Here is a 19,651-nt window from a genome sequence, read left to right on the forward strand (position 1 = left end):
TATCTTTCAACCTTGGAATTTGTTCCCCACACCCTCTGGTCAAAAATAACCAGAATTTGTTAACTTTCAGGCATAATACAAGGCCTGTGTAATTACTGATCCATTCAAGGAGGGGATGGGCACGGGGGTACAGGATTTGATTATCATGGTTCTGATTCTATGCTGAGAGCCATGTGAACACACTTCTGTGCAGATGCCTATTGGCTTTGGGGCTCTGAGCATTTGCCGGAGTATACCTGCTTTGTTCTTAGTTCAGGTTTGGGCCTAAGTCTGCTGTAAATTATGTATTTATTTGCTGGTGTGAGGAACACTTTGATGATATTGTGAAAATCACTTGTATAAGAGGGTCAGAGCATTGACTTAAGCACCTTTTAAATATTGAATAAATCTAAATAAATGTTTCTTCATGTTGAAATGTGTGATGCTGGTAAACCATGTGCCAGCTCATGCCAAAGTCACCATGTGACATTCCCCAAGGTACAGCCTGGACTGTTGCACAGCTGTGCCCCCTCAGTTCGCCAACCTTTTACAGACTTTGCTTTGAGAGCAAGCACTCTTGGCCTGCCCTCACACAGCTCCCAGCATGTAAATTAATCTGAGCTATTCTGCAAAAATGTTTGCATCAGCCACCCTTGAATTACACAGTAGAGCGACACAGCAAATTCCTTGTCCCAGACTTTCTCCACAGAAATATGTGTCTTGTACAGCCCAGCACCCGTCTGGACAAGAATACAAGCTCATATAAAGTCTGTCATTTCATTAACAGAAAATGTTATGCACAAACCTTGTTACCTCAAACTGAGTTCCCAAACAATTCAATCCAAGCAAACTGTTTTAGATAAAATAATAAAAAGTTTGACTACAGAAAGCAAGATTTTAGGTGATTACAAGTAATAATGCATAAAAGTCAGAATTTTTTATAAAGAAATAAAAGGTAAAACACACTAAGTTCACTATTAAAGCAAAAGTGTCTCTCATCACATGTTCTAGCAGTCTTACTGGCTGAATTTTTCAGCCGGGATCCCTCCCTAGTCCAATGATGCTTCCTTTGTCTTTCAGATGTTTTTGATGCTATGAGTAGAGATGAAGGGAGAGATGTTTTGTGTCCTCTGTTCTTATCTCGTATAGTTATTTTCCTCTTTAAAAATCATTTTGGTCTGAGGTTCAGAAGACACACAAAGTCTATTTGCATGGGAATCCTCAGCTGTTCCTTTGCCAAGATGTAAATTTCTCACTCACACCCTTCTTCCTGCCAAAGAATGACCGGTTAACCAGGTCATTGAATTGTAGGACTGGAAGAGTGCTTGAGAAATCATCTAGTCTAGTCCCCTGCAATCAGAACTAAGTATTCTAGTCCATTTGATTATGTTAACACCTGCCTGAGGCATCAGTTTGCCTTTTGTCTCTGAGGAACTGGTTCGTGCCTGCCTTTCTAAACTTGGAACATGTCTCAGCAATGTCATATAGTAGACTCTTATTTCTCCAGTACAATAATGATCAGCAAATTATGAGTTTTCAAATGGTGCCTCACAAGGCATACTTTGTAAAAGTGGTGGACATAAGGGTACAGACTTGTAAGACCCCATGTCTCAACTGAACACTGACAAATGCTTAACTGGAATCATTCTGGCTCACCTGTGTGTTAGTATTGTTAAAGTAGGTGATACAGTTATATAAGAATGTTTCATGTTTACATTTTTTTAAATGCTTGAGAGTTGCCGTATGTACTAATTTCACTTATAACATCTATATCCCCTTATTGTATGGTGTCATAAACATACAGCTAAGGATAGCATAAAATCCCTCCTTTACCTGAAAGGGGTTAAGAAGCTCAAATAACCTGGATGGCACCTGACCAAAAGGACCAATAAGGGAAGATGATCCTTTCAAATCTGTGGGGGGAGGTTTTGTTTTGTGCTCTCTGTTTGTTGCTCTCTCTGGGACAGAGAGAGACCAGGGCAGGAAAAACACATCTCCTAAAACACTACCTAAAATAAGCATCTAAGATTACAAATTGTAAGTAATAGTAAGGAAACGCGTTAGATTATCTTTTGTTTTAGCTTGTGAATTTTCCCTATGCTAAGAGGGAGGTTTATTCCTGTTTTTTGTAACCTTAAAGTTTTGCCTCGAGGGGAATCCTCTGTGTTTTAAATCTTATTACCCTGTAAAATTACCTTCCATCCTGGTTTTTTAGAGGTGCTGCTTATACTTTTTTCCTTCATAATAAAGTTCTGTTTTAAAGAATCTGATTGATTTTTAGTGTCCTACAAATACAAGGGTCTGGTCTGTGCTCACCTTGTTTACCTATTTGGTTGGTATATTATTCTCAAGCCTCCCCAGGAAAGGGGTGAAGGGGCTTGGGGGGGATATTTTGGGGAAACAGGAACTCCAAGTGGTTCTTTTCCTGAATCTTTGTCTAACTCACTTGGTGGTGGCAGTAATACCGTCCAAGGACAAGGAAGAATTTGTGCCTTGGGGAAGTTTTTAACTTAAGCTGGTAGAAATAAGCTTAGCGGGGTCTTTCATGCTGGTCCCCACATCTGTACCCTTGAGTTCAGAGTGGGGAGGGAACCCTGACATAAGGTAATATTTAAGCATTTGTATTTTAAGTCTCTCTGACTGTGTAATCAGACAGAAGAGAGACATTAACTAGTGTAAACATTGGTCTCCAATGGAAGGTATGTCATGTCCTGGCTAACGAGCAAGGCCCTTCAACACTAGAGAGATTATTGTGGAACATGAAAGAACTCTGCTCCTTTCCTGTCCCCGATGAGTCATACAAGTGAATGCCTCCCATCAGCTGAGTTTGCAGCTCAGAGCAGAAGGGACTAGGGTAAGGGAATAAACCCCAAATAAGTAGTAATTGTATCTTTTTGCTGGTTGGACTCTGAGCGACAGGATTACTAGGCATAAGCAAAAGAGCCAAGTGTTTTGTCTGGCTTAGCCCTAAAGGGGCCTATAGAGCTTGCTTGTCATAGAAGTTTCTATTACTTCAGAAACTTAAGTTATTTACAAGGTTAAAGCAGATATGTAGACAGATGAACTACAATCTTATTTTCTTATTAATAAATCTGTATAGTTTATTAGAGGATTGGCTACAAGTATTGTCTTTGGTGTAAGATCTAAGGTGCAATTGACCTGGGGAAAGTGACTGGTCCTTTGGGACTGGAAGTAACCTTGATTTGATTTGTGGTGTTAATTAGGCTAAGCTGGATGGTAAAACAGGTCAGAGCACGCTAAGGGGACTGTCTGTAGCTTCATGTTAAGGGTGTTAAAAGTGAAACTCAAGTATAGTGCTCCAACCAATGTTTGAGGTTTGTGCCCTGGACTTCTTAACAGTCTGCCCTGAGATTGGTACTCTTGCCCTTGAGCCACAGGACAGCTGGACACTGATGTAGTTATAGCAGAATTCACATACTACAGGTCAAGTATATAGATCGTAACCTTAGTGCTGCTAAAGTTTAAACTGGATAGTGAGAGTTTTAAAGGTTAAAGAGTAGACACAATGGGTGAATTGCTATCATATGATGATCTTGGGAGAAAAGATATTCAAGATACATTTTTTTCAGAAAGAATATCCCTGTGACTGGGGTTCTGGAGGGAGCCAGCTGAGGTCACTCAATTAGGGGGAACTGCAAAGAATAGGGCAGACAATCACCAAAGCTGGTGGATATTCCAATACTTAAATTTAACAAACCAGCACAAAACAGCTTCTGTTATACCTCATTGATTGCTCAGAAGTCAACACAGTTCCCCTAAAGTAACCTAGTCTCAGACCTCCACCTAGTCACCCAAGTCAAATATGAGGATTAATGAAAATCTTAATCATAAAAGAAAAGGTTCTACTAATCCCAAAGGTTAATGAATATTCCAGATCTTACCCAAGTAATAAGAATTGGCTGTAAGTATCTAACTATAGGCTTGTGATGTAACCTTCTGTTTCCTAAGCACAACCAGTAATTATTACACAAATTAACATAGGGCAACTTATCCATTAGGTAGTCTATCACAAACTTCAACGAGACATAGACAATGACATTATTTCACGCAAACTTTCTTCTAAACGTTAATATCCCCTTTTGATCTCTGAATTAATAGTTATAGTGACAGACAGGAACTATCTGTTTACATGGCTAATGTTTATGAGTATACAGACAATTAGTATCACTTCCAACAACATAAGTTTGCATTTCAAAGTTCTAGCCCATCTACCATGAATGGCCCTAATTAACAATTGCAGATCTTTCTAACATGACATTAAAGGTTGGCTCTGGGTCATTCAGCCTGCAAGGTGCTTAACCCTTTCTGGCCATGTGTTATACTTTGTATAAGATTCATTGCAATTATATAACAGTGATAATAATGATTTTCATGATTATGTTCTAATTAGACAACTTCACAATCTCCTAAAAAGAAAAGCCCAGTTCAGGAGCTGAGAGCTTTGTTCATAAGTTCTGACCAAGTAGAGTCCGAGGACCCTTCTGCCTCAGACACTGCAGAGGAGAGCACTGCAGTGGAACTGGACCAGCCCAGGAAGAAACAAGCACCAGAGACTGAGGGTGGAATTGTGGATCAGGGAGGCCGAGGCCACAGTCAAGATCAGTGAGGAGGTAGAGGAGAGAGCCCACCAAAGACTCAGGGTCAACAAAGAAGTTGATGAATGAGTCCACCAATGATGCATGGAACAAATTGAATCAGTCAAAGCCTATGAGGAAGCTGAGGAGAGGGCACAGAGGAGGCAGATAAAAGCTCAAATATTACAGTTCTGGTTATTGGGACAAGTAAAAGGAGCTTTCCCATCCAGTGAGTCTAACCCTCCCACCCCCCCAAATGGAGTGGGAGGAAGTCACTCAATGTATAAAGAAACTGACTGTGTAGAAGAATTCCTGTCCACCTTTGAGAGACTGTGGGATGCACAATATCCCAGTGGATAAACAGATATCTGTACTCTTGTGATGTTAGCCTGGGCACAATCTGGATTGCTGAATAGCTGTCTCCTGAGTTCTCAAACCTGGGATACCTTTTACACAACTTTACTGGTGAACAGCCACTCCTGGCCAGTTAACGCACAGCCTCCAGCATGTAACTTGCTACCGGCTGCACAGTATTGAGTGCTGCTAGTTAACCACTCATGAATTATGCTGCAGAAGAACATCAGCAGATTCTCTAGTCCCAGACTTGCCCCCAGAAATGTCTTTTCTATTGCCCAGCATTTTGCTGAACAATGCAAGCTCATATAAAGCCTCATTTCATCAAAAGACAATGATGTATACTAGCTTTGTTATCCCAAATGGAGATTCCACCACAGTTTAATCGAAACACACCGGTTAGAAACAGAAAACAAGTCTATTAACTACAGAAAGAAAAGTAATGAGGCATTGTCCGAATTGGTTACTAAGACAACAAAAAGATAAATTAGGCATTTCGCGTGTATTTTAACAAGCTAAAATGGATTGAGAACAAATATCTTTCTCACCAGATGCTTTGCAGTCCACTGGCTGAGTTTTCTTTCACCAGGACTCCCCTTCTTTTACCCCTACCTCCAGTTCAGTTCTTTAAGAGTTGTTGAAGTCATGAGCAAAGATGGAGGAGAGTGAGATCCAGTGTTTTTCTCCCCTCTTTATAATTCAGTTCCTTGTGTTAAAAACATCCTTGCAGAGTCATGGTGACAAACAGCCACCATGTTTGTGGATGTGAGGTTTGAATTGTCCTTGTGATGAAATGCAAATTTCTCGTTCACATCTTCCTCCTACCAGAGAATGGACCTTTAAACAGGTGACAGCTGATTAACACCTGGCTGGAGTGCTAGTATGCCTGTGTCTCTGAAGAACTAGTTTGGGCCTGCTTTTCCAACTTTAGAGCATGATACAGCAATGTTATACCATAGAAACTTACAATTTTGACACACATTTTACCAGGATAGTAAAGTTTAGCAAGTTTGAGTTTTTAAATGATACCTCACAAGGCATACTTTGTACAAAATTTGTCACTCTATAAAAGTGGTGAACATGATGGTATGGACTGTCACACCTCTTAACCAGATTAACTGGGAAAGCCAGACAAGTTTTTAATGGTATTGAGGAGGGCGATGCTACTGTGTATAAGAAATGTAAAGGAAATATATTGAAAAGATTTAAGATTATCCATGAGCCCTCAGAATGTTTGACAATATCACTCATTTTGAATACATAAAATGTGTAATTTTATGAGAAAATAGATATTGGGGTGGGGGCTAAAGGTGATTATAAAAAACTGTTTGATCTGAGGCCTAGGAGCAATTGTTATGAGTAGTTACAGAAGAGGTAAAGGCAGCTATGTGTGACAAAAAGCCACACACAAATTTATAGGCTGCTGTCATAAATGTAAAGGGAAGGGTAAACCCCTTTAAAATCCTGGCCAGAGGAAAAATCCTCTCACTTGTAAAGGGTTAAGAAGCTAAAGGTAACCTCGCTGGCGCCTGACCAAAATGACCAATGAGGAGACAAGATACTTTCAAAAGCTGGGAGGAGGGAGACAAACAAAGGGTCTGTGTCTGTTGGTGTGCTACTTTGCCGGGGATAGAACAGGAATGGAGTCTTAGAACTTTTAGTAAGTAATCTAGCTAGGTATGCGTTAGATTATGATTTCTTTAAATGGCTGAGAAAAGAATTGTGCTGAATAGAATGACTATTTCTGTCTGTGTGTCTTTTTTGTAACTTAAGGTTTTGCCTAGAGGGATTCTCTATGTTTTGAATCTAATTACCCTGTAAGGTACCTACCATCCTGATTTTACAGGGGGTATTCCTTTACTCCTATTTACTTCTATTTCTATTAAAAATCTTCTTGTAAGAAAACTGAATGCTTTTTCATTGTTCTCAGATCCAAGGGTTTGGATCTGTGGTCATCTATGCAAATTGGTGAGGATTTTTACCAAACCTTTCCCAGGAAGTGGGGTGCAAGGGTTGGGAGGATTTTGGGGGGAAAGACGTGTCCAAACTACGTTTCCCAGTAAAGCCAGTTAGAGTTTGGTGGTGGCAGTGGTTATTCCAAGGACAAAGGATAAAATTAATTTGTACCTTGGGGAAGTTTTAACCTAAGCTGGTAAAAGTAAGCTTAGGAGGTTTTCATGCAGGTCCCCACATCTGTACCCGAGAGTTCAGAGTTGGGGAGGAACCTTGACAGCTGCAGAAATTGCTGATGAATATGTTGAATCAAGGGCCCATGGGGGCCCAAATCTCAGGGGAAGGGAAATCCCCATGTCACCCAACTTTGATTAAAAACAAACAAAACAACAAAACAAACAAACCAAAAACAAAACCCAAGGGAGACCATAGTTTAAAGCCCCCTACCAAAAGGGAAAGTAAGCAATCTACTGTCACTGTCAAGTATCAGAGTACCATCACTGTGGGGCTCCTGGCCATTTAGAACCAAATTGTCAAAAATTTAAAGTAATCCCATAATCCACACCTTCACCTGCCACTACTCTTGCTCCAAAGATAGCGGTAGGGCAGGAGGAAATAGTGAATATTAGGATTGAGGTCTTGGGAGTGTAGTGAAGAATTTATTTAAACTGTTAAGGTAAATGGCAGGAGGGACACAGCATTCCAAATCACTTTGGTCAAGGAAAGTTCGGTAAGAGAGGAAGACAGACTTGATCCTTAAGGTTGAGGATTTTAAAGGAGATACTATTGTGGGCATTAGCATTCTACTTCCTGCTGATGTTTTAATAGGCAATGATATTTTGTTCATCTCATAACTCGCAGCCAGAAAGAGTATAGCTCTTGCTCACTTGGCTTGTCTGTGGACATCAGGGAGGGTTGTGAGGATGAGGGAAATGCCCTCAGTCCTTTGTCAGCTGAAAGAAACAGTTTGTTCCCATAGAAGTGGTTTAAGTATTCCATTGCTTTGTCAGAGCCTGCTTTTGAGTGCAACTCAAAATAAGTTTACTGAGGCTCAACAGGCTGATCCTTCCCTTCATAAGGGTAGGACTGCAGCTCAGAATAATACCCTTTCTTGGGAAGGAAAGAGTAGATTTCCCCTCACTCCCTCCCCCCCGCCCTTGAATGTGGTTTGTTGTACAGGGAGACTCCCTTAGGGGGAAAAAAGGGCACTTTTTGTGAGGTTTTCAAGCAGGTGCTTGTGCCTGCTACGTACAGAACAGAATTGCTGTAGGTAGCTCATGATTGCCCCTTTGCTGGACATGTACAAGTGGAAAGAATCAGTGACAGGTTCGCACAGAATTTCTGTTGGCCTTGTGTTTGAGACAGTAAAAAATTGCTGTAAGTTGTCTTATGTTAGAACTTTAAGAGATTAAAGGGACCCTACAAGATACCTTTGCAGCTGTTGCCCATCATTAATCTTTGCAAGAGTATCTTAGATATTGTGGGACCCCTACCCATACCTTCCAGAAATGGAAAGAAATATCTACTGGTTGTGATGGATTCTGCCACTAGGTACCCAGAAGCCACAGCTCTGTCTAATATAGAAACTGAAACTATGGCTCCTACCTTAATTACTATTTTTAGCAGAGTAGTTTTTCTCAGGGAAATCTTGTCAGACTGTGGTACAAATTTCATGTCTGTAGTTTTAAAAGAGTTATGGTAGTTATGTGGAGTGAGGCATACAATGGCTGCTTCCTATCATCCAGAAACTAAGTCTGGTAGAAAGATTCAGTGTGACATTGAAGTCTCTGGTGAGGTTCTCCTTTGAGGAGTGTCCCTGTGAGTGCTCCACTTCAGCTGAATGTACGTTCCTATACCTTTTCATTGGAGAATTTCAGCAGCAGTGCTTGTCTGGGTCGTGCATGCGCTGTCCCAATCTCGTGCTGTTGTTGGCCGCCTATCCAGCTCTATGTGACCAGACCACCCTTAGTACCTTCTCAACTGCCCTTGGCCTGAGATGGAGGTGTTAGAATAGCCTATTTAGTACTCTGGTTAGATTGTTAACCTTTTCTCCCCTTTTCTTTTTTCCTCTTAGAATTTTATTTTCTTCTTTACGCAGGTTTTGTTACCCCTTAGAGTAGTGTGTGTTCACCTTTAAGGTGAACCTGCTATAGTTGGAGCCATGCTCTGTTCACCGGGCTTCAAGTGCTGCCTTTCCTGCTGAGAAGTGATCCTTATTTGTGATGGACACTCCCAGTGTGTCTGGTGCCTTGGTCAGACACACCTCCTGCAGAAGTGCTCTCAGTGCCCCTACTTAAAAGCTTGCAACAAGAAGGCCAGAGATCTGAAACTCAAACTTATTGTAATGGAGAAGTCAGAGTGCCTGGTCTCTGACCCCGAAAAGCAGCCTCCCTCCGGACCCTGGTCCCCTTTGACCCATTCTGACAAACAGACTTCACCCTCCTCAAAGAGAGAGGCTCTTTGAAGGCTTGGAGTCGAGAAGCAAAGAGAAGCCTACTTTGTCGACCACCGTACTGACAGAGCTACCTAAATATGCAGCACCAATGCAATCTCCACAGGCTACGATGCCGCCTTCAGCTCCCTTAGCGCCGAGTGCTCCGACGTCAGCACCAATACCTACAATTACATTGGCACCGACTGCCTTGGTACCGAAACCATTGGTACCACATCAATTTCTTCACCACAAGCACTTCCTTGTCTTGTCAACACCAGAATCACCACTCTTTGGCACTATTGTTACTCTGGTGCGCATGGTACTGTGCCACCTCTCCTCACCTCTGGACCCTCCATTTTTCAGTGAGGATGACGATGGTGCTTACTCATCATGCTACTCCTCTCCTATTCCAACTAGTATGTCATTAGGTCCAGCTGTATAGCCCAAATATCGCCACAGGACTGACACCCAGACATGGTATGGGCACCAGTGGATCCCACCACCTATGCCATTCTCTACTCAGTGGCCCTACTGGGACCCCTGAGGGGCATACAGGAGACAATACTCCAGGCCCCCGAATGCCTACAGAGAGAGGACTAGATCTACACCACCCTTAGTAGCTGCAACATTAGAGCCCCCAAGAGGAAATTTTTGAATAAGAGGAGGAGACCCTGGAACAGAAAATACCCCAACAACCAACATTTCTTCTTCCTCAGACGAGGCCATAATGCCTCCACCACTCACAACTGCCAGTGATTTCAAACGCTTTCAGGAACTGTTCAGAAGAATCACTGATTCCCTTGAGATTCCCCTAGAGGAAGTCCCAGAGTCCCAACATAAGTTACTAGACATTCTGCAAACATCTTCACAGATTACGCTTCCTGTAAATGAAGCGCTTATGGAACCAGCTAAAAAACTTATGGCATACCCCGGCAATAATGCTGTCCACATGCGAGTGAGTGGATAAATATATTACATTCCCCTGAAAGGGGATGGGCTTTTTATTTTCTCACTCCGCACCTGTCAAGGTTCCTTCCCCACTCTGAACTCTACAGTACAGATGTGGGGACCTGCATGAAAGACCCCCTAAGCTTATTCTTACCAGCTTAGGTTAAAAACTTCCTCAAGGTACAAACTTTGCCTTGTCCTTGAAGGGTATACTGCCACCACCGAGCATATTAAACAAAGAACAGGGAAAGAGCCCACTTGGAGACATCTCCCCGCCCCCCAAATATCTCCCCAAGCCCTATACCCCCTTTCCTGGGGAAGGCTTGATAAGAATCCTCACCAATTTGTACAGGTGAACAGAGACCCAAACCCCTGGATCTTAAGAACAATGAAAAAATCAATCAGGTTCTTAAAAAGAAGAATTTTAATTAAAGAAAAGGTAAAAGAATCACCTCTGTAAAATCAGGATGGTAAATACCTTACAGGGTAATCAGATTCAAAACGCAGAGAATCCCTCTAGGCAAAACCTTAAGTTACAAAAAGGCACAAAAACAGGAATATACATTCCATCCAGCACAGTTTATTTTACGAGCCATTAAAGAAAAGGAAATCTAACGCATTTCTAGCTAGCTTACTTACTAAGTTAACAGGAGTTGTAAGGCTGCATTCCTGATCTATTCCCAGCAAAAGCATCACACAGGATGTCAAAACACCACAGCAGATACATTGAGCAGAGAATTTGTCAGAACCACCAGTGGGAGCTAAACGACACAGTCCTGCAGAGCATATTCAAACACTGGAGTCACCCATCGTTCGACCTCTTTGCTACAGAGAATTACAAATGCCTACAATTCTGCTTGAGAGCAGGGTTGGAATCCTGATCCCTGGGTGATGCCTTTATCTTCAAATGGGACACGCCTCTGCTATATGCGTTTTCCCCCCATCCCTCTGCTATTGAGGGTAATAACATAAGGACTGACAAGGCCAAAGTAATCTTGATAGCCCCTACATGGCTGAGACAAACTTAATACTCATACTTGTTAAGGTATGGACCCTGTGCCCTTCTGCCGAACCTTCTGCCGCAGGATGCCGGACAAGTTTATCAACCGAACCTGGAATGGCTTCACCTGAGAGCATTGCTCCTCCGTGGTTCCATCATGATGAAATGATTGTTCGTCTCTAAGGTGCCGCAAGTACTCCTTTTTCTTTTTGTAAATACAGGCTCACATGGCTGCTACTCTGAAATCTGAAGATGTGAAAGACATATTATTAATCAGCAGAATGACAAGTACATGCAAGAGATTCAACATATGGTGTTACAACAAACAAGCCAGGGCCATTACTGCCCCTGTACCAATGATATTAGAATACATACTGGAGCTGAAGAAAACTGGCCGATCACTTAGCTCAGAGTACACCTCGCAGCTATTACTGCTTTTCACCACAAGGTTGTCGGTGTCTATTCACCCATCCTATCACCAAACGCTTTCTACAGGGGATCAGAAATGTCTATGTGAAATACAAGTCCATATCCCACCTTGGGGCTTGAACCTGGTGTCTTACTTATCTTCCATTTGAACCATTAGCAACATGCTCTCTGATACATCTCTCAATGAAGTTAGCTCTCCCACTTAGCAGGCAGAAGAGATAATGATTAGGAAGGCTGGGGCTCTTATGTCACACCCAACATATGCCATATTTTTCAAGGATGAGGTCACCCTTAGACCTCATCCAAAATTTTTACCCAAAATATCTTTTCCACTTGAACCAACCAATCCATCTTCCCTCATTATTCCCCAAAGCTAATGGGAGTAAACAAGATTCAATACTACACACTCTAGATGTCAGATGCATACTAGCGTTCTACCTTGGAAAAGGTAAGCCCATCAGGAAGTCACTGAGGCTCTTTATTTCAACTTTGGAATGATCTAAAGGTTCTGCTATATCCGAACAGGCTATCTAAAGGAATTTCCAGGTGCATCCACCTTTGTTACCAACAGAAGAATCTACAACTCCCAGTGGGGATCTAAACTCACTCCCCCAGATCACTGTCAACTTCATTAGCCTTTCTAAACAATGTACCGATTATGGACGTATGTAACACATATGGGCGTTGGCACACACGTTCACAGAACACTACATGATTGACCAGGGCTCAAGATCGGACGCATTGTTAGGACTTACTGTGTTATCAGTTACTCATGCAACTCTGAAGCCCCTTCCATCCACCAAGCAGCAGTGCTCTACAGTCACTTGAAGGGAAGCACCCACAGGGACACTTCTCTAAGAAGGTTACTCATCCTGTACAGGAACTGAGATTCTTCAAGATGGGTGTCTGTGTGTGCTCCACTCCGCACCCTCCTCCCCTCTTCTTCAGAGTTCAGTCTATGGACTCTGTGGTAGAGAAGGAACCAATGGGGGTCTGGTCGCACAGCACTAGACAGGCGCCCATATAAGATGGGGAGAGCACATCCACGACCCAGACAAGCACTGCTGCTGAAGTTCTCCAATCAAAGGTGCAGGGAAGCACATCCACCTGAAGTGGAGTACCCACAGGGACGCCCATCTCAGAGAACTTCAGTTACTGCACAGGACAAGTAACCTTCTCATGTGTTACCTAGCAAGAGAATGACTGGGATGTGTTGCTTCTTTATTTGTTGTTGGCATATTGGAGTGTACCCCAAAATCTACAGGGTTTGCCTCCTCTGATCTGCTTTACGGGAGACAGGTGTGGGGACCCTTAGACTCCCTGTTAACATAGTTGCACAAACCCACAGGGACCAATTTGAGACTGTTACTCTGGAGTCTAACTCTACAGGAGTGAGACAGGGAAATAGTCCATATCAATGGTAAAGAAAATGTAGTGGCATATGCCTTATCAAAAATAGGGGAACAGTGAGGTGTATATCAGGAGTGTAAGTGATATCTCTTCCTACACCATTTTTGCATTGAGGGCATGACACTGGCAGACCAGGTGCCAGTTCATGCCAAGGTCCCCATATCTCAAGTGAATACTGAGAGAAACATACCTGGAATCAGTCTGGCTCACCAGTGTGTTAGAATTATTAAAATAAGTATCAGGATTATATAAGAATGTTTTTAGACTTTATTGAATGCTTGTGAGTTGCTGCATGCATCAATCTCAATTATAATATCTGTACTCCATATTGTAAGGCGTAGCCTTTGATTTTATTTAAAGTGAATTTTGTAATGTGGTATTACACCACTATGGGTTCAGCTCTGGTGGCTACAGTTTCAAGCTTAACAGAGTGAAAGTCACTTCTGCTACTCGTTTTAGCGTTAGAGTCTCTAGGAACACAAAGACCAAGGGTGTGACCACACATATTCACAAGTACAAGGTCTAGTCTGTTTTAGAAGTTTTATTAAAGTTACAATTAAGGTTATGATTACCCAAGCATATAAAAAATTTATACAGACCTATGCACGTTACAAATATAGTTATACTCACATCCTTAACAATAGTGCTAGTGTCTGATGGCTCTCTCATGGCTTGATCATCAATAGAGGGATGGTTTCTGCTGGAGTCTCCCATAGGAAGCTCAAATTTCCCATTCTGGGCATCCCCTTTTTATAATGTGATTCTGTCTATACCTACATTCTGCATGTGTCCATAAAAGTGTCAGACCTTTTTTCTCTTCTTGGTCTGTGTCCCCTGGAAACTTAAGGGACTGCAATTTTCTATAAGCTGTGTAAATTCACTTTATGCTCATTAGCATTGACATATAACCTGTATCCTGTGGTTAAGACATGTCTCAGACATGCCTTTACAGTATTTTTATGATCTAATATTAATCTTCTGGGTAATTTTGAGCAATATTACCACTTGTTACCTCTCTTCCCATAATCTTGGGTATCAGGTTATTTTCCAGTCACTTATGTCCTCATTTCTTGTCTCCAAGGCCTAAAATAGCTAAAAAGTCTTGCAGGCCTCAGCCTACAGGTTCTTGCGTTTCAACTTGTCTTATTTATATCTACTACATGGTTCCTCTAAATACTGATCAATCTTATAGTTTTATAATCCTACAAATTATCTCTAATATACAGCGAATATGGTAACATGTTGATCGATCATATCACACGTTAAATGGACTATAATCATTGGCTACTAAGGTAATATTTACATATTTGTATTGTAAGCACTCTGTGACTGTTTAAATCACCAGAAAGGAGATTGACATTAACCAGTGTAAAGCGTTATGTCATGGCAAATGAGGAAGGCCGTTCGAACCAAGATAGACTATCCTTGAACGTTAAAGAGAATAATACTGTGTTGTTCTGCTCTTATTCCCCCTCCCCATGAAATGAGTCATGCAAGTGAATTCCTCCTATCAGCTGAGTTTGCAGCTCAGAGCACAAGGGGATGGGGATAAGGGAATAAAACCCCCTAACAAGATGGACCTGTATCTTTATGCTGATTGAACTCTGATGGGCAAGGATTACTATGCATAAGCAAAAGATCCCTCTTGTTTAGCCTGGGTTAGCTTTAAAGGATGTATAGAGCTTGCTTATCATAGAAGATTCTATGACTTGGAAAACGTAAGATAGTAACTCATTTGTGTACATATGTTAACCTGTTTTAACTTTGTAAATAACTTACTTCCTTTTCCTATTAATACATCTGTGTATAGTTTTATAGGATTGGATACAAGTTGTTGTCTTTTGTGCAAGATCTAACGTGCAATTTGTGATGCTGACAGACCAGGTGCCAGCTTAGCCAAAGCCCCAGGCCTCATTGAACATTTACAAATGCATAGTTGGCAGCCAGGCAAATTCACTTGTGTATTAATATAGATCAAAGTGATATTTAAATATAAAATTTATTTTGTTTAAACTTCATGAAAACTAATGAAATGTTACATGCACTGTTTTTTCATTTTTCTGTATCCTGTTATAAAGTAATAGCAAACATTTACATCATATGTACCCCTATAATTAAATAAATCAAATGAGAAATAAGCCTAATTAAGAAGTACTAATTCTTATGCATTTGAAGGCAAGTGGTCATTGTGTGTGTCATCTCCGAACATATTTTTCTGAATTACTAAAGCCACCCCAATGTCTTGTCTCCCTCTGATAATAAGACAGAACTACATTTTTAAAAGAAACGGGCAGTCAGTTTTATCATGATGTAGGGGAGATGGTGTGAGGCTGGCAATGTGTTAACATCTAATATCTATTTTAATAATGCTAAGTTAATAAGAATGTGTTTTAGTATTTTATAAAATGCTTGTAGGATGTTGCATGTATTGTTCTCGCTCAAGTATATTTCATGTTATATTGTATCAGCAAACATTTTCATTGTATATAACCTTGTAACTAAGTAACCCATCAAACAAGAAAGAAGCCTTGTATAATGCAAATAACCATCTCTTACAAGATGATGGTAAATCCTGTTCATTAAATGCAAATGAGCCATTATATGAGATCAAGGATCAAAGATATTAAGTGCATTCCTTCCCCACAGCCTTAACCCCACGAAGAAGAGATGTGTGGGAACTATTGCTGTCAACTTGGTTTCTGAGAGAAGAAGCTATAATATGGACACAAGAAAAATTCTTAATCTCTGGACTGTTTGGACTCTAATGGCAGAAAAACTAAACGAGAAGACAGAGATCCCTACATTTACTCTGGGTAGCCCTAACAACTTTTGGGAAACTGTCAGATTACTACATCTCTGCTACCTTTTGAAATTATAGACTAATTGACCTGTTCATATATTTTTAACCTGCTTTAACCTCTCATTCCTTTTTCTTAACTAATAAATCTTTAATTAGTTTAGTATAGAATTGGCGACTAGAGTTTGTCTTTGATGTGAGATCTAGGATGCAAATCAATCTGGGTGAGTGACTGTTCTCTTGGGTGTAACCTGAATGTTTTGTGATTTTAGGTGCAAATGACCATTTATCACATAATCCAGCTTGCCTGGGTGGCAAAATAGACTGATTATTTAAGGAGAGAGTCTGTGACTGCATTATAAATCTAGTGTAGTACTTAGGGAGTTCACATTTGTTACTGGGTTGGTGAAATCGAATTATAGAACATACCACCAGCTAGGGTATCTGCCCTGCTTTTTGAGTCTGCCCTGAGGGAGACACTCATGGCTGTGAGTCACTCCAGATAGTGAGTGAGATGGTTCTATAGGGACTCCTCTATAGTGAGGAAAATGGGAGTAACTAGTGAGAGCTGTAACAAATTTAATGATACCCATGTGTACTAGACTTGCTTCACCTGATTTAATTACCAATACCCTGTTCTGGAAAAAATTAAAGATCAGTATTGACTAATCATACCTTGTTGATGTTGAAAATGTTCAAATGTGAAACAGTGGTATATGCTATAAAACATATATTTTATTCCATGTAGTTAACAGTTTTAGTGTCTTAAGCTTGACTTTTCCCCGAGAGGTTTGTTTCTTTGAGTAATCATTTGGGTATCAAAATGACAGAGATTTAAAGGAAATTAGCTATTTTATTGTTTGGGAAAGTTAACCAATAAATTTCAATTAAAATGCTCTACTTTCATCTTTTCATACTTCTGGAATATGTATCTGAAAATGAATTTAATAATACTGTCTCAAAAAGCAGCACTAAGTTTTCATTATTTTACATGGAGATCTAACGGTTGCATGTTCACTCCCTATTTAGAAGCCCGTGCAAGAGAAGAGGAAGCCCATAAAGAAGAAGAACTAAGAAGCCAACATGATGATGATCTTTCAGCAGCTTCAGGCTCAAGTGCGATGGGAGCTTGCTCTGCATTAACTTGCAGGTACCTAGATATAGTGGAAGTATCATACCATCTTACAACTGTTTTGTCTGAAGGGCTGTCTGTACTCTTGAGAGGAGGACAGGGACCACTGAACTTGTGTCCCCAAAACTATGTAAATGGACGTTTTTCACTATAATTTGCAATTATTAATCTACACTTTCTTAATATGGTCTGTCAATTTACAATCGTTTTATGGCTTATAAACACATTGAAGGGCTGTATGCTATTTTGATTGATTGCCATCTTCTCACTGTTAAGGCTTTGTGCACTTGTTTTCTTTATACGTTTGATTCTGCCAATATTTTGTACTTAAAAAAAGTCCAGTAAAAGTCAATGGACATTGGGTTAAATAAATCATAACTGACAAATCAAGGAACAAATAGGTGCTGTTGCTGCCTAAAATTGGATAAAACACATTTGTCCATGTCGACTGGAAAACAAATCAAAATATGTATGTAGCCACTACATGCATGCTACATATAATTATAAAAATATGTAGTTTTGTACCAGTTGCCTTATAGTGCTCACTATAGTTTGGCATGAAAACAAATTTCTATTATAAAATAGTTCTCTCCTGTTGCTATGTGGAAAACCTCACATGAACAGTGGCTGGTGATTTAAGTACCTGACTATACACAAAGTACTGTCAAATGCAGAACATAAACTGAAAAAAAATATAAATATTTTCTCTACACTCTTACCATACTAAAATGCTAATCTTCAGTATTGATACCTTGTTAATGGAAGGCCGAGAGTTACAATTAAACTTGCTGTGACTGATATTAGGTCTGAGACTTGCACAGTATGTGTGAGAGGGAGGTTTAAACGTAAGAGGTAAAGTAGGATGTGAGAGAACACAGAATAATAGAAAATTCTCAAAACACATTTCTTTTGGATAAGGGATTTGAGGAAGAATAGATTTGCTGTGCATGTTGGAAAGTGGGAGAAGGCAAGGGACCCTATTCAGCAATCTGATTCATGCAGATGGACTCTTGTAACTAAAGGGAGTTCCAGTGTTGTTAATGGGCTCTGGGATTGCCGGATTGGGAGCAACGGGAAGAGAGGACATGACATAAGAGTCTGATAGAAAAAGTCGGAGCTGTAGTCTGATTCCAGAGTTACATATTACCCTGAAAGTTATGATAAGGTGTTTTGAACTTGATGCTGAAAGAGACAGGAAGCTGGGAAGAGAATGTGTCATTGTGCCCAGTGTTAATCTGGAGGGACAATACATAATAGTGAGAGGCTAGTTAAGGCCCATAATTCAGACCTTGGTACTCTCTTCTGAGACCAAAATTGCACCAAATACAGCAGTCTTTGTGATGCTTGTCATTAAGGAACTGATCCAAGGTTACCAACTTGTCCATTAGCCATCAGATAGTAACTTTTCCCCTCAATATTTAGTCTTTTTGTATTTCAAGTACATTGAGTCATCTAGCCCCACCCCATACTAAAATTAACCTAAGTTCTTGACAGTTTTATGTATATAATACACAAACACATTACTCCTGGGGGAATTCTGCACCACTGCGCATGTGCAGAATTTATATCCCCCACATATTTCTTTGCTTCCCCGCAGAAAAATGACTTTCTGATGGGGAAGCAAAAGGAAGCCACAAGAGCGGTCATGAGACCCTCCCCAACAGTATGGTTCAGATGCCCAGGTCAGCTGGCAGAGAGGTAAATCACTATGGGGCAGAGAGGCGGGACTGGAAAAGACCCAGCTGGTGGCTCCTAACCTGTGCCGGGCTCAGCTGCTAGCCGCAGCTGGGCTGGGGAGGATGGGACTTCCTCTTCCCTTTCACAGCATCTGGGGCTGTGTCAGACCCACCCCATATTTCTCCCCTGACTGTAGGAAGCTCCGCAAACTCCCCCTTTCTCCCCAAGCTTCCTGCACCCATCGCTTCTCAGCTACAGGGGAAGGGATCACTATACCGGGAGCTGCTTCCCTATCCACCAAACCCCCGTGCATACAGATTCCCTCATACCCAGACCCTCCCGCTTAGGCTTACCACCCCTTTGCACCAAGAACCACCCCCTCCCCGATGAGCTCAAATCCCCCTGCACCTGGACTACCCCAACAAGCCACCTGTACCTGGATTCCCACCCCACTGAGCCCCAACCAGCCGTACCTGGATTCCCACCCCATTGAGCCCCACTCCCCCAGCATCTGGAACCCCCCACTGAGCCTCCCACACCAAGACCCCCTGCTGAGCTATACCCCCCCAGACACTCTGATCCTCCCATGCTGAGCCCCAACCACCTTCACCCCCCTGCAGAGTCCCATTACCATTGCACCCAGAACCCCCCCCAACAAGCCCCTATTCACCAGATCCCCCCTGTACCCAGATCCCCCACTGAACCACCCACACCCAGATTGCCCCACACCTGGATCCCCCCCACCCTAAGTCCCTCCACACTTGGATCCTGCCTTCCTGAGCCTGCCTGCCTGCCCGCACCTGGCACAGAGAGGCAGAGCTCTGGGGTGTTTCTGGGGCAAGCTCTGTCCTTGTGCTGTGTCAGGGTTGGGTGCAGCCTAATTGCTGAGTCCATGTCCCAGGGGGGAGCTGCACAGTGATCTCCCACCTCTGTGCAGCCAGTG

General features: G+C 41.6%; 1 protein-coding gene across 3 annotated transcripts in view; it reads left to right on the plus strand.

Annotated features, from left to right (window-relative positions):
• Positions 1–19,651, plus strand: part of WDR70 (WD repeat domain 70) — a 271,059-nt gene that overhangs the window by 3,591 nt on the left and 247,817 nt on the right. For all 3 annotated transcript variants that reach the window (XM_073343800.2, XM_073343799.2, XM_073343801.2), the window contains exon 4: positions 16,929–17,049. In XM_073343800.2, the coding sequence (XP_073199901.2) occupies positions 16,929–17,049 (121 nt within the window). The remainder of the gene's footprint in view (positions 1–16,928; positions 17,050–19,651) is intronic.

This window comes from Lepidochelys kempii, chromosome 5 (assembly GCF_965140285.1).
Source record: "Lepidochelys kempii isolate rLepKem1 chromosome 5, rLepKem1.hap1, whole genome shotgun sequence".
NCBI lineage: Eukaryota > Metazoa > Chordata > Testudines > Cheloniidae > Lepidochelys > Lepidochelys kempii.